At 49.0% G+C, this 12,309-nt stretch overlaps 2 protein-coding genes across 9 annotated transcripts in view; one reads left to right on the top strand and one right to left on the bottom strand.

The window, feature by feature from the left end:
- Positions 1-11,314, top strand: part of LOC142813825 (uncharacterized) — a 33,740-nt gene extending 22,426 nt beyond the window's left edge. The window contains exon 6 of the mRNA XM_075891761.1: positions 10,486-11,314. Coding sequence (XP_075747876.1) covers positions 10,486-10,615 — 130 coding nt within the window. The 3' untranslated portion in view covers positions 10,616-11,314. The remainder of the gene's footprint in view (positions 1-10,485) is intronic.
- The window catches only part of LOC119172939 (uncharacterized), a 1,216,589-nt gene that overhangs the window by 987,892 nt on the left and 216,388 nt on the right, over positions 1-12,309 (bottom strand). The window lies entirely within an intron of this gene.

The raw sequence follows: 12,309 nt of genomic DNA, 5'->3' as shown, positions 1-12,309 counted from the left end.
ATCATACGTTGCGAAGTGCCTCGACGCGCCAGCCCGAGCGGCCATGTTGTCTTTCATATAGCTGGGCTTGACGATGGGATTGGCCGCCCAAAGTGCCGAGGGCGACACCTATGACGTATTTTCGGTTCATGCCAGCAAAAGCATGACCTTTGAGATCCGTATTTGCACTCTAAGAAAGATTGGGATTATGACGCGTTGGGGCCCTAAAATTGGTTTTGGCATCTGTAAAAGTAAGGTCTCCGAGACCTGTTTTTGTTTTCTTTGGATGTCACGCTGGCTTAAACTTATCGCCACTGGGTCGTGCAGGCGGCCCGATTCAAAGGGTATAGTCCGATCGCCATCACCATCGTCCATGCGCGCCCGTGCTACCCGTGCTTGCTGCGGTCTTCTCGCATTGCCTTTGTTTTGCGTCAGTCGTTGTGCAGGTTATACGAGCGTGCAGCATAGTGCCTTTACACTTCCAACGCTCCAAATAGTCTTCAAACAGGATGACATCAAGAAAGGGGAAATCACTTTCGCTGCAAAAGAAGTTGAACATTCTCCGGGTTGTGAAAGAGAACCCGACGTGGAAGAAGGTGTGCGTAGCGAAGGAGTTAGGATTGACGCCTTCCACCTTGAACTCCATCGTTGCAAAATGGATCGAACTTAAAAAAAATGCCCGAACGTTTGACGTCAAGTGCAAGCAAGTTCGGAGTTCAGAGCACGTGAAGCTTGACAAGGCCGTTTTCGAATGGTTCAAACAAGCCAGGGCCGCAGGAGTTAACTTCAGCGGTACCATCCTGCGAGAAAAGGCACTCGAGATCACCGACAAGCTCCGTATCGATGGTTTTTGTGCATCTAACGGTTGGATCGACCATTTCAAAAACAGACATAGAATATGCTACCACACTGTCAACGGAGAGGCTGTAAGCGTGAACACGGAGACTTTTGAGGCCTGGAAAGAGACCGTGGTGTCTATTATAAAGGACTACGAGCCGAGAGACATATACAATGCCAATGAAGCAAGCCTTTTTTTTTTCAAGGTACAGCCCTCTAAGACGCTGAGCCTAAAAAGCGAGGCTTGCCACAGTGGAAAATGCAGCAAGGAACGACGAACAGTGCTGCTGTGGTGCAACTCCGATGGTTCGGAAATGATGAAACCGTGGATGATAGGAAGGTTTCGAAACCCACGCTGCCTTAAAATATCCGTCACCTGCCCTGCCACTACAACAATAATACCGAGGCGTGGATGACGTGTTCACTTTTTGAGGAGTTCTTGAGATACATGGACTCTAAATTGGGCTGCCAGAACAGAAAAGTCGTTCTTTCTCTCGACAACTGCTCCGCACATCCCAAGGACACTGCGTCGCTGCGGAACGTAAAGGTAGTTTATCTTCCTGCCAACACCACAAGCCGCCTTCAGCCCTTGGATGCTGGAATAATAAAAAATGTAAAGCACTTCTACCGCAAGTGCATTGTAAACCGGTCCCTGGTCAGCGTGGAGCGTAGACAGCAGCCGGCAGGCGCCACCATCTTAGATGCGACGCATTATTTAGCATCGGCGTGGAGCGCCGTCACTGCTGCCACAGTTTAACACTGTTCAACAAGTGTTTCGTTGTGCGCACAGATGATACAACAGAAGCTGTTGAAGACAGTGCGTTCGCAGGCTTGGACAAACTAAACACTGCCACGGAGACTGTTGGTGCCAGTGGAATCGCGTACCGTGACTACGCTTCTGTTGACGACGCCGTTGTCATCTCCGCTATGTTATCCGTCGACGACATTGTGGCTGAGTGCGTCGATCCGTGCGCCAGTGACGAGGAAGTTGGGGAGGAGGTAGAGCGTATACCGGAGCCACCGTCCTCATCGGCCGTAGTGGCACTGGATTTATTGCGAAGATATGTGTGCACCAGTGGCGATGGCGAGAGTCACATGGCACTACAGGTGCTTGAAAAACGCCTTTTGCTTGTCGAGCGTGAGAAGATGCGCCAGGCAACGCTGCATGATTTTTTCAAGCGAAAGGATTAAAATAGAACTATGTGCAGTTCACCACTACTCTTATTTCTCAATTTTTCGCGTTTCTCGGCTTTTGCGTTTTCCGGCTATTACGCTTTCTTTTTTTAACCCTCCCGTAAAAAGCGTATCAGGGGGGTTCTACTGTATTTGGATTCTCCCACTATCGCTGCATAATATCGCCAATTTTCACGGGTCTTAGACTGGTAATTTAGCCATGAGAGTAGTTTTTGCGACGTTAGTGAGGTGAGTTTTTGGCGATGGACGTGTGAAAAACAGACTTTTTTAGCGCCGTGGTGTTGCCGTTCTACGCTTGCTACAGCAGTTGTCTTGGTCGCATTCGGAAGAGCCGCCCTTTTTCTTTCATATCCCGCCGCGCTTGTTTTTGTCCATTCAGTATGCACGCCGTGAATCAGCGTAAAAAAAAAAGCCCCCTCGCGTGAGCCTATTAGTGCGGTGAGCACACATGACTAAATCGCGTCTTCCGATTCGCTGGGCCTCCCGAGCCATCTGCTGCGAGTGGCAGCGGAGCACACGCGAAGCTGCGAGTGTATGTCACTTTGTTCTCGTCGGTTTCCTGAACTCGTGTGAGCTAGAGCAAGCATCTCTGTATAGTCTCTACGTTCGACGGTATACTGATACGGCGCTGAACGAGCTTGACGAAGCCGCCAAGACAGTGTGGTAAACCTACGCTCCCCGCCGAGTTTTCCCGAGCTGTCTGCTGCATGCGGCAGTGGAGCGCACGTGAAGCGGCGAGTGTATTTCGCTCACATGTCATTGTTATTGTCAGCTTCCTGAGCCTGCGCGAGCTAGCGAGAAATTGAAGCAAGCGTTTTTCAAGTCTGCACATTCAGGCATGTGGTCTAACCAGGCTGACAAGCACGCCGCAGCCACCGGCAAGTGCGTTAGGCTTACGCTCTCGGCCACATTTTGAACCTAGCTTGAACCTTTTATCAGGCTGAAGCTGTATCGCAAGGTCCGCACCCCTCACAATTTTGGAAAAAAGCGCAAGAAATCTATGGCAAAAAGAGATATTGGCGCGGGTATATCCAACGCGCACCTAGTACAGGACGGCGCGGCGACGGAACACGATCCGTCGGTTGAAACACCGACATCTCCACCTGTTTCCCCGGCACCCCCCCAGACGACATCAGCAATAGGCAGCGCATAAGGAAAGACACAACCTTTTTGACGAGCGCCGATCGTGCACAACAGAAGAAAGTGAATGCTGATAAGATCAGCAGCTTATCGGCAACTTCGGCGAGCGAGTGCAAGGTGCCAACGCTCACGACAGCGCGCGAGGACTCGTACCCGTCAGCGGCTACCTACGAGATCGTCGACTTATCCACGATAAACAAGCTTCTTGAAAGAACAGCTAAATGCTTGACATGCAGCGGGACCATTTCTATTGAAATAAGGAAGCAAGAATATGGACTTGCGAAGAAGCTGATTTCAGAGTGCCGCAACTTTGTTGACAGTGAGTGGAGCTCTGGAAGGGTACCCAGCCAGGCTAAATGCGCTGCATTTGAAGTGAATATCCATGCGTCTCGTGCCGTGAAAAGCACAGGGAATGGCCAGGCAGCCCTAAAGAACGTCTTCTTTGTAACGGGAATTTCTCACAGGGGACTTCACCACAAAAGCTATCAGAGCCATTTGAAAAATAAACTGAATCCTGCGGCAACAAGAGCTGCAAACAAGGTCCTCTCTGATTGCGCCATGTCAGTGAAAATGTTATACCAAGATCTGTGCTTTGACAACCCAGGTATTGTGGCCATCTTATATGATGGCACATGGATGACCAGAGGTCACCTGTTGTTATCGAGATGTTTTCTGGCTATGTTTGAGACTATGTTGTCCTGTCAAATTTTTGTGCCGGCTGCAAGCGTGCACCACCAAAAGAGCACCCAAATTACTTGGTTTGGGAGTCAACGCACATCGGCCAGAAAAATACACAGTGAAAATCAGGGCACATGGAAGTGGAAGCAGGAGTCACTCTCTTTGCGCGCTCAATTTCCCGTCACGGCTTGCATTACTGTTATGTCCGGTGTTGTCATCGGCCCATAGACGTACGCGTTGGTCGCGGTAGTCCAAAAAGCTTAGACAGCCTCGAACGGCTAAAACAAGTTTATTCCTATTCGTATGGAGGCGGCGGCCGAACTGCCGGGGGAAACGACGGTGGCTCGTTTTGCCCGAGCTGGGGAAGGGGAGGAGTCAACATCTGGAAGCAGTTTCAGCAACCGGTCCTTCGCGGGTTCGGAGCGCTCGTGACACAGGGGTGCTTGGAACACAACATCTCCTCCCTCCTTATCTTGTCGCTTGGAAGCGATCTGGGGGCCGCCGTGGGCGCGTGGACGCTCTGGACGCACTAGGAAGAGAAGCCTCCGCTCGCTGGGTGTCGTTTCTCTTGTGTTCAGGGCCGGCGGGCGGCGGGACGGGCGGCGGCGTCGATTCATCTGGTGCGAGATGCCAGGCTAAGTGGAACGAAGCTTCCGTCGAGGTGGCTGCTTGAATGGGAGGTTCCCTTGGCAAATTACCTAAACGGCGTAGCTGATTAAGGTGGGGGCGTGTGGCCTTTCCACCAATGTCAACGAGCCATGACCGTAAACCTATGCGTTTGAGTGCCGTCGCTTCAACCCAGCCGGGCTTTCTGTGGAACTGGCGGGCGTATATGGGCTGTCCACTTTCAATTATCCTGCTATGTGGGAGCTTTTCTTCCTCCGACGGTGCTTTCGCTGAGGGCTCCGGGATAACTGCTGTCAGCTGGGTTCTCATTTCTCGTCCGAACATCAATTTCGCTGGCGTTTGATCAGTAGTGCTTTGAACAGTGTTGTGCTGTCTGAAGAGAAAGCGCGCGATGCGGCGTTGCATATTCCCAGTCTGGTCTTTAGTAAGGGCGCCCTTTAGCTCAGCCACGTAGCGCTCGGCTTGTCCGTTTGTAGCCGGGTGGTAAGGAGCTGATGTAACAGACGAGACGCCGTTGTCGCTGTAAAACTTGAGAATCTCCGTGGACACAAACGGTGTGCCGTTGTCCGAGACCACCTTGCCCGGTAGGCCAAACATTGCAAACGACGACCGCAGAGTGTCGATAACTGCTGCCGATGTCATTGTAGCCATTTGTTTTACCTCCAGCCACTTGGTGTATGCGTCTACAACCACCAGGAACGAACACCCTTCGATAGGTCCCGCAAAATCAATGTGCAGGGTGTGCCAAGGCGTGTCTGGTCTTTCCCATTCAGGAATAGGGGCTCTTGGCGGGCTTCTGTGGTTGCATTGGCAAGGCTGGCAATCGTGAACTGTTAATTCTATATCCTGGTCGATACCAGGCCACCACATATAACTTCTGGCGCACTTTTTCATGGCAACAATGCCTCGATGACCTGCGTGGACAAGCGACATGGCCTGTTCGCGAAGTGCCTCTGGAATTACAACTCTTGATCCCAAGGTGACGCAACCGCGATGAGTGCTCTACTCCGCAGCTCGCTTGCGGTAAGCGTTGAAGTGTTCACCCTTTAGCTTCTGCACGTTGCCTTCTTGTATAGCTGCGTAGACTTTCTTCAAGACAGTGCACTCCTGCGTTGATGCTGCAACTGTGTCAGCTATTAGCGGAGGGTTTGGCAGCGCCTCGAACATGAGTATATCACCCGGCGGGGGTGGTTCATCTATTGTGGTGTCTAGCGGCAGGCGGCTTAGTGCGTCGGCGTTCTGGTGTTTCTTCCCCGTGCGATGTACGAGTTCGTAATCGTATGCCGACATCTTGATGCACCATCGTGTCATTCGCGGCGACAATGTCTGTGGCATTGGCTTCTGGGGACCCATAATACCCAATAAGGGCCGGTGATCTGTTATGAAAGTCACTTTCCTGCCGGTAATGTACTGCCGAAAGTGATCTGCTGCCTAGACGATGGCAAGTCCCTCTTTATCTAGCTGGGAATAATTCCTCTCTGCCTGCGATAGGGTGCGCGAAGCAAAAGCGATCGGGGCTTCCCGTCCCTGGTCGTCAACTTGGGAGAGGACTGCTCCCACTCCGTATGGTGATGCGTCACAGGCTAGCAGTAGGGGTCTCCTTTCGTCGTAGTGTCGCAGAACAGTAGTCTTGCGAAGTAGTTGCTTAAGGGCAACAAATGACTCTTGGTGGCGTGGCGACCAAGTCCATGGGACTTCTTTCTGCAGGAGCTGATATAGATCGTTGGCCACTGTAGCTCGATGTTCCGAGAACCGGTCGTAGAACGTCAATAGCCCCAAAAACGACTGCAGTTCTTGCTTGTTAGTAGGCGCTCGTGCTTCGGTGATTGCACACACTTTGTCTTCAGTGGGATGGATACCCTGCGCGTCAATTTGATGTCCAAGAAACTTCACTTTTGGCACCGCAAAAACACATTTTTCTTTACTGATGCACAAATTAGCATTTGCTAGCATTTCCAAAATGAGCTCCAAACGTTCTGTGTGCTCTTCATTGGAGGCGCCACCGACAATAACATCGTCCAAGTAGACGCAAACACCTGGTATCCCGCTAAGTGTAGACTCCATAAATTTCTGGAAGATTGCTGGCGCTGCAGATATTCCGAATGGTAGCCTTTTAACTTTTTAAGAACCTTAATAGTGTTTATTGTGAGCAGTTCAGACGTTGACTCGCTCACCTTCAGCTGCTGGTAGGCTTGTGTCAAGTCCAAGGTGCTGAAGATTTTTCCACCACGAAGCGTGCTAAAAACCTCTTCCGGTGTCGGTAGTGGGTAGGAAGATGCTTTTGTCGCCAGGTTGACAGTGCTCCGGTAGTCTCCGCAGAGGCGTAGGGTACCGTTCTTCTTTCGGACGACAACGAGTGGTGTAGCCCATTCCGAATGTTGCGTCGGTTCGATGATCCCTTGTTCCCGCAGTCGGTCAAGCTCATTCTCGACTGACGTTCGTAGGGCGAAAGGCACCAACCTAGCTTTCAAAAATTTTGGTGTCGCATCCTTCCGCAGCTCCAGTGTGACTGGAGGTCCGTTGTTCCCTGGTATTTCTTCGGAGAAAACCGCTTTGTACTTATCTTGAAGCTACTCCACTGACGGATAACTGGGTGTGTGGTGAACTGCGCCAATGACCACTCCAAGGGGGGTGAACCAATTTCGTCCTAAAAGGCTTGATCCAGAACCGTGGACGACTAGCAAGGGGAGCTGATGGGTCTGCCCGTTGTAGTACACGTCTGCGTTGGCACAGCCCAGCAGTGGAAGGGAATGTCCGGACCACGTTCTCAGCTGCGTGTCGTCTTGCTGGAGAGCTGGCGCGTTCTCACGCCAAGTAGCGCGAAAAGTGTCCTCGCTGATGAGCGTACATGCTGCTCCGTAATCCACCTCAAACCTGATGGGGCGCTGGTGTACCATAATTTCAGTTGTAATCTTCGGTCTCGTTCCGAGGTTCACAACGGCGTTTAAGTCATATAGTGCCGATGACGTTAGTGCTGTTCGGCTTCTATCTTGCGTCTGGCCCTCCTATGCGTCGACATTGTTGTTCCGTTGCACTGAAGTCTTCGGTCCGAGCTGTTTGCGCTTCGAGATGCATGCCTTTTCCATGTGTCCCAGTTTTTGGCAAAAATTGCAGGTCGCTGTCTTGTATCGACATACCTGGGGATCGTGCATGTCGTCGCATCGCCAACAGCGCTGTGTCTTTCTGCTTTATTTCGCCTTAGACGTGGAATGACCTGACTGCTGACTGGTGTGATGCACCGGCTCGACGTTCAGTCGAATATCCCTCTGCTGGTGACCGGCGCTCTCCGCTCGTTGGGAGATGTCGTAGGCTTTGGAGAAGGTGAGACCCGTCTCCGCGAACAGGCGTTGTTGTAGGCCTGCGTCACGCAGTCCGCACACAAAACGGTCACGCAACTTAACGTCCAAGGGGAGCATAGTGGTGTTAACAGGTATGGCAGTCGATCCTCCCTCCTGCGCAATAGCTGCAGCTGTCGCGGTCAAGGTCCCGAAATTGCAGTCAGCAGCGAGCTTTTTGAGAGCCGCTACGCATTCGGCCACTTTTTCGCCTTCCAGTTGGTCTCGCCGTTGGAAGCGGGCTCGACAGTAGACCTCCGATGGCCTTGGGTCATAGTGCTCTTGTAGCGCTGCTACGATGTCGTCGTAGTCAACGGCTGCTGGAGTGCGTGGCTGAATCAGGGCACAGACTGTGTCGTATGTCTGCTCCCCACACAGCGTTAGCAGGTTGGCCCTCTTCATTGCTGCATCAGTGATGTTGTTAGCCTCGAAGTAAAATTGCAGGCGTCCAAACCACGAGGACCATGATGAGCCGTTGAATTCGGGTAGCCGATTTGGGAGCCCGTGCGTAGCCATAGCTTGTAGCTTCTCAATATCGTTGCGTAGCGTTGGTCCAAATCCACTTCCTCGTCGCCACTGTTATGTCCGGTGTTGTCGTCGGCCCATAGACGTACGCGTTAACCGCGGTAGTCCAAAAAGCTTAGACAGCCTCGAACGGTTAAAAACAAGTTTATTCCTATTCGGATGGAGGCGGCGGCCGATCTGCCGGGGGAAACGACCGTGGCTAGTTTTGCCCGAGCGGGGGAAGAAGGGGAGGAGTCAACATCTGGAAGCAGTTTCAGCAACCGGTTCTTCGCGGGTTCGGAGCGCTCGTGACACAGAGGTGCTTGGAACACAGCAATACACAGTGATGCTGTGCGATGGGGACAGTAGATCATTCCGTGCCATTGAAGACTTGGACAGTTTGTGGTTTCATACAGGTTCAAAAAGAGGACTGTATAAACCATGTCCAAAAACTAATGGGTACCGTACTACGCAATCTTGTTCAAAAGCATAAAGGTTCTAGCGAAACACGCAAGTGGAAGAGGCCGCTTGACAGGTGATGTCGTAGAGAAATTGTCGACATCTTATGGCTGGGCTCTGAAGTCCAATGTTGGTGACGTAGATGTGACGCACTGGGCAGCCATGGCCACATATTATCATGTGACATCGACTGATGAAAGGTCCGACCACACCTTGTGCCCAAGTGGCAGTGACTCATGGTGCAATAAGAATGCTGCTGCTGCAAGGGGAGAATCGCTGCCAAGACACACCTACAACTTCCCACAAAATGACCGTGATGCACTACTTCTAGTCCAAGCGACTTTGTGACAAGGAGCTGCTAAAACGCTGCCAAAGAAGCAAGACACAAAATGCAAACGAGGCACTCCATTCTGTCATATGGTCTCTAATGCCTAAAGAGAAGCATGCTTCACTCATAGCTGTTAAGACTGCAGTTGCTGAGGTCATTATGTGCTTCAATTCAGGAATGAAAGAAGCCTCCACACGTATCCTCAAAGAACTTCAGCTAGAGAAAACCTCCATGAGCGAGAGACGGGCAGAAGAGAAGGATTCTCGTCGGATCACGAGTGCCAAGCGAAAGCGTTCAGCATCTTCCAGGTTCCTGCAACATGCAAAGCGGCGGCAACGACAGAAGTGTGACAAAGACTACTGCCTTGGTGCTTTCTGAGGCATTTATATGCAAAGAGAAGCATTTTTTGTTTGGGTAGAACTTCTTGAATATACAGAGCTTTATTTTTTGCCATTTTCTCAGTTTCAGTTTTTGGCCACCTTTCATTCTTCTGACAAGCCTGACAAGCGCTTCTCAGCTTTGGTACACTGGAATTTGATAATTTTTGTCTTGCTGAGAAGCTGGAAGCTTAGTGAGTGCAAGAAAGTGCCATATGCAACTATAGGACACCATAAATTTGTAGAAAAAATAAAATACAAAAATTATCGTTCTTCGATAATGGAGAGATGAACTTATAAGCTTTATAACGTTTGTTATAGAAACGTTATAGTCATGAAACTTGTTTTCTGCACTCTTTGATCATTGTAGAATGCAATGACATTTAATTCAGCAAGATCAGTAGAGCCAATTTACTGAAAAGGTGATCAAAAGAACTTTTAATTATAGACTAAATAAAAACAAAACGGTATAGGGTACATAAAAACTGAGTTCATATTTGACATCTGCACATGTAAATACACCATCTCACAAGCATTTATCACCCTAGGGTAAATAATAAGATGCCTGATGGCTAAGTGCCTCTTCCCCCCTTAACTACAGTCTACAAAAGTCTTCTCTTATTTTATTCAAAGTGCTGATTTCAATTTTCTCGCATGACCGTTTGCTAGTGGCCTTTTGTGACCACAAGGGGCATTTCAAAAACGTTGAGTAGAGATGGTGAGTATTTGAATGCTTCAAATATTCAAACAATACCATATTGTTACACTGTGCATATTGCTACACTGGGCAAAAGGTACACAGAACATTCATTCAGCACTTCCTGTGGAAGAATGAATTCTTTGCAGTTGACACTTTTCTACAAAAAGTAGCAGTTCAATTTAACAAGTGTTTGACGAATAAATTGCCTACATTGTTATTCTAATGTGACTATAATTTTCTTTTCTCCTATATGTCACAGCTCTAGGGAGCCTTTAAGGTATTGTGTATAGGCAGGCAGTTAACAAACCGTTTTTGTTTGTGTTGCAGGCATCTTCCCTGCATGCACCTCTTTCACATTGTGTGCGTGGACCAGTGGCTGATGACGAACAAGCGCTGCCCGATCTGCCGTGTGGACATCGAGGAACACCTCAAGGACTTCGGCACCTCCTCGTCATGATGCTATGTCCCGTACGGAGCTGCAGGCACTGCAGCCACCACACTCATTTCAGTAGCCTTTCCTTTCGTGTGTCCGGCTGCGTTTTTTCAATCTCAAAGAGTGATGTTTTGTTTTGTTTGTTGACACCTTTGTACCCTTTCTTGTTGCTCATTCCTCGATTCCGTGTTGAACTACTGTGCCGTAGTGACTCTACTGACAATTCTAGTCTGTTCTTCCAGTAAAGCACATGGCTCGGTTTGGTGTTGCGTCAATAATTACAAAAATTGGGGCACAACAAAAGATAGAAGGACCTGTCCCCAACTTTCGTATTGTGCTGTGCTGCCACTCTAGTGACTATGCTCTTCTGTGAGGTACCTTTATTCTCTCTTAGTCTTGAGAAAGAAAGCCTCTGGGGGGGTTCGTTTGGTCGAGGAGCAGGAGGTCATAGACTGGGCACACTTGTTTTTGTTTTGTAGGTGTCATTTTTTCCTGATGTACCGAGTGCTGCATAAATAAGAATGCCAGTGCACACATCACTCTCGGGAAAATCTATGGCTCATCTGCAGTCACATTTTCATTTGGCAAGGATATTTTGGAACTCGAAGCTGTGTACTTGTTCCTGCTTTTACATTGGTCCTTCTAAAAACATACGACAAATGCTAACAGTGTCAAAGTGAGATGCGAGGCATCAATATGTATGAAGTGTGAAAACTGCTGTTATTTAATGAAAATTTCTTTGTATTCGATTCTGTTTTGCTACCGCACAATTTGGTTTAGAAGAACAACTTGTTGAGACCCAGCAAGCATCACACTAAGCTGTGTGCACTGCCAAATGCCACCCTTGTGCAAAGTCACAAAGTTAGTTAGCAATTAAACAGAAGTAGTAGTTTGACTATGGTGTTCTTATTTAAGCAATCTTGTGTACATCTAGGAATTTGATTGCTAAGTTTGTGGTTCGTGTGACTGTGAGTTCATGTGGCATAGTTTTTCCATTCCTATCATTCCCGGATTGTGCATTTTTTCACTTGCATGTTTACTACGCACTTTAGTGCATGGTTTTTCCAAGTAACTAGAGAGTATAGCAAGGGAACACCCGTGGGTTTGATGGGACTAGCCTTGAAATGCTCTTTAGGGAAAGCTGCTAGCCTGCAATTTAGTTTTTGTAAGCTTTGTGTACAGGCATAGGAATTATGTTGGCACGATCTTGTTTGTGTAAGCATTAATTGTGTTTTCATTCTCAAAGATTGACAGCACTTATATTACGATTGTGTGCTTTGTGTGAGCTGGAGTCATTCTGTGGAGCCTTTGTGCGAGCTTCCAATGTATGTGCATGCAAGTTGATTGCAGCAGCCGATGTCCGTTCTTCAGATTCGAGCCAGATTGTGTGGCTGTTGTTTGTTACCTTTGCAGGGAACAAACAGCACAAAAAGTTTTGCTGTTTGCACAAATAGTCTACTTTCCACAGACCTAGGCAAGACGAGTCGGAAGGCCAGGATCGAGCTGTTAACTATGGATAATTTGCGACACGTGAACTGCAGAATTCAGCAGAAATCAGTCACTCAAACTGTTTTTTTTTCGTAGCATGATTCAAGAGGGACATATATTCCAAATCTTTGCTTTCATCGCTGTTCTGTTGTTGTTGCTACTCTGTTTTTGATTGTTTGTCGGCGGGGTTCGCAAAGCTGTTTTGCGTGATTTCCATAAGCCACTTTTGT

The sequence above is a fragment of the Rhipicephalus microplus genome, chromosome 4 (assembly GCF_043290135.1).
Source record: "Rhipicephalus microplus isolate Deutch F79 chromosome 4, USDA_Rmic, whole genome shotgun sequence".
NCBI lineage: Eukaryota > Metazoa > Arthropoda > Arachnida > Ixodida > Ixodidae > Rhipicephalus > Rhipicephalus microplus.
Note: the sequence above shows the minus strand (reverse complement) of the source record. Positions and strands in the feature narration are given on the sequence as shown.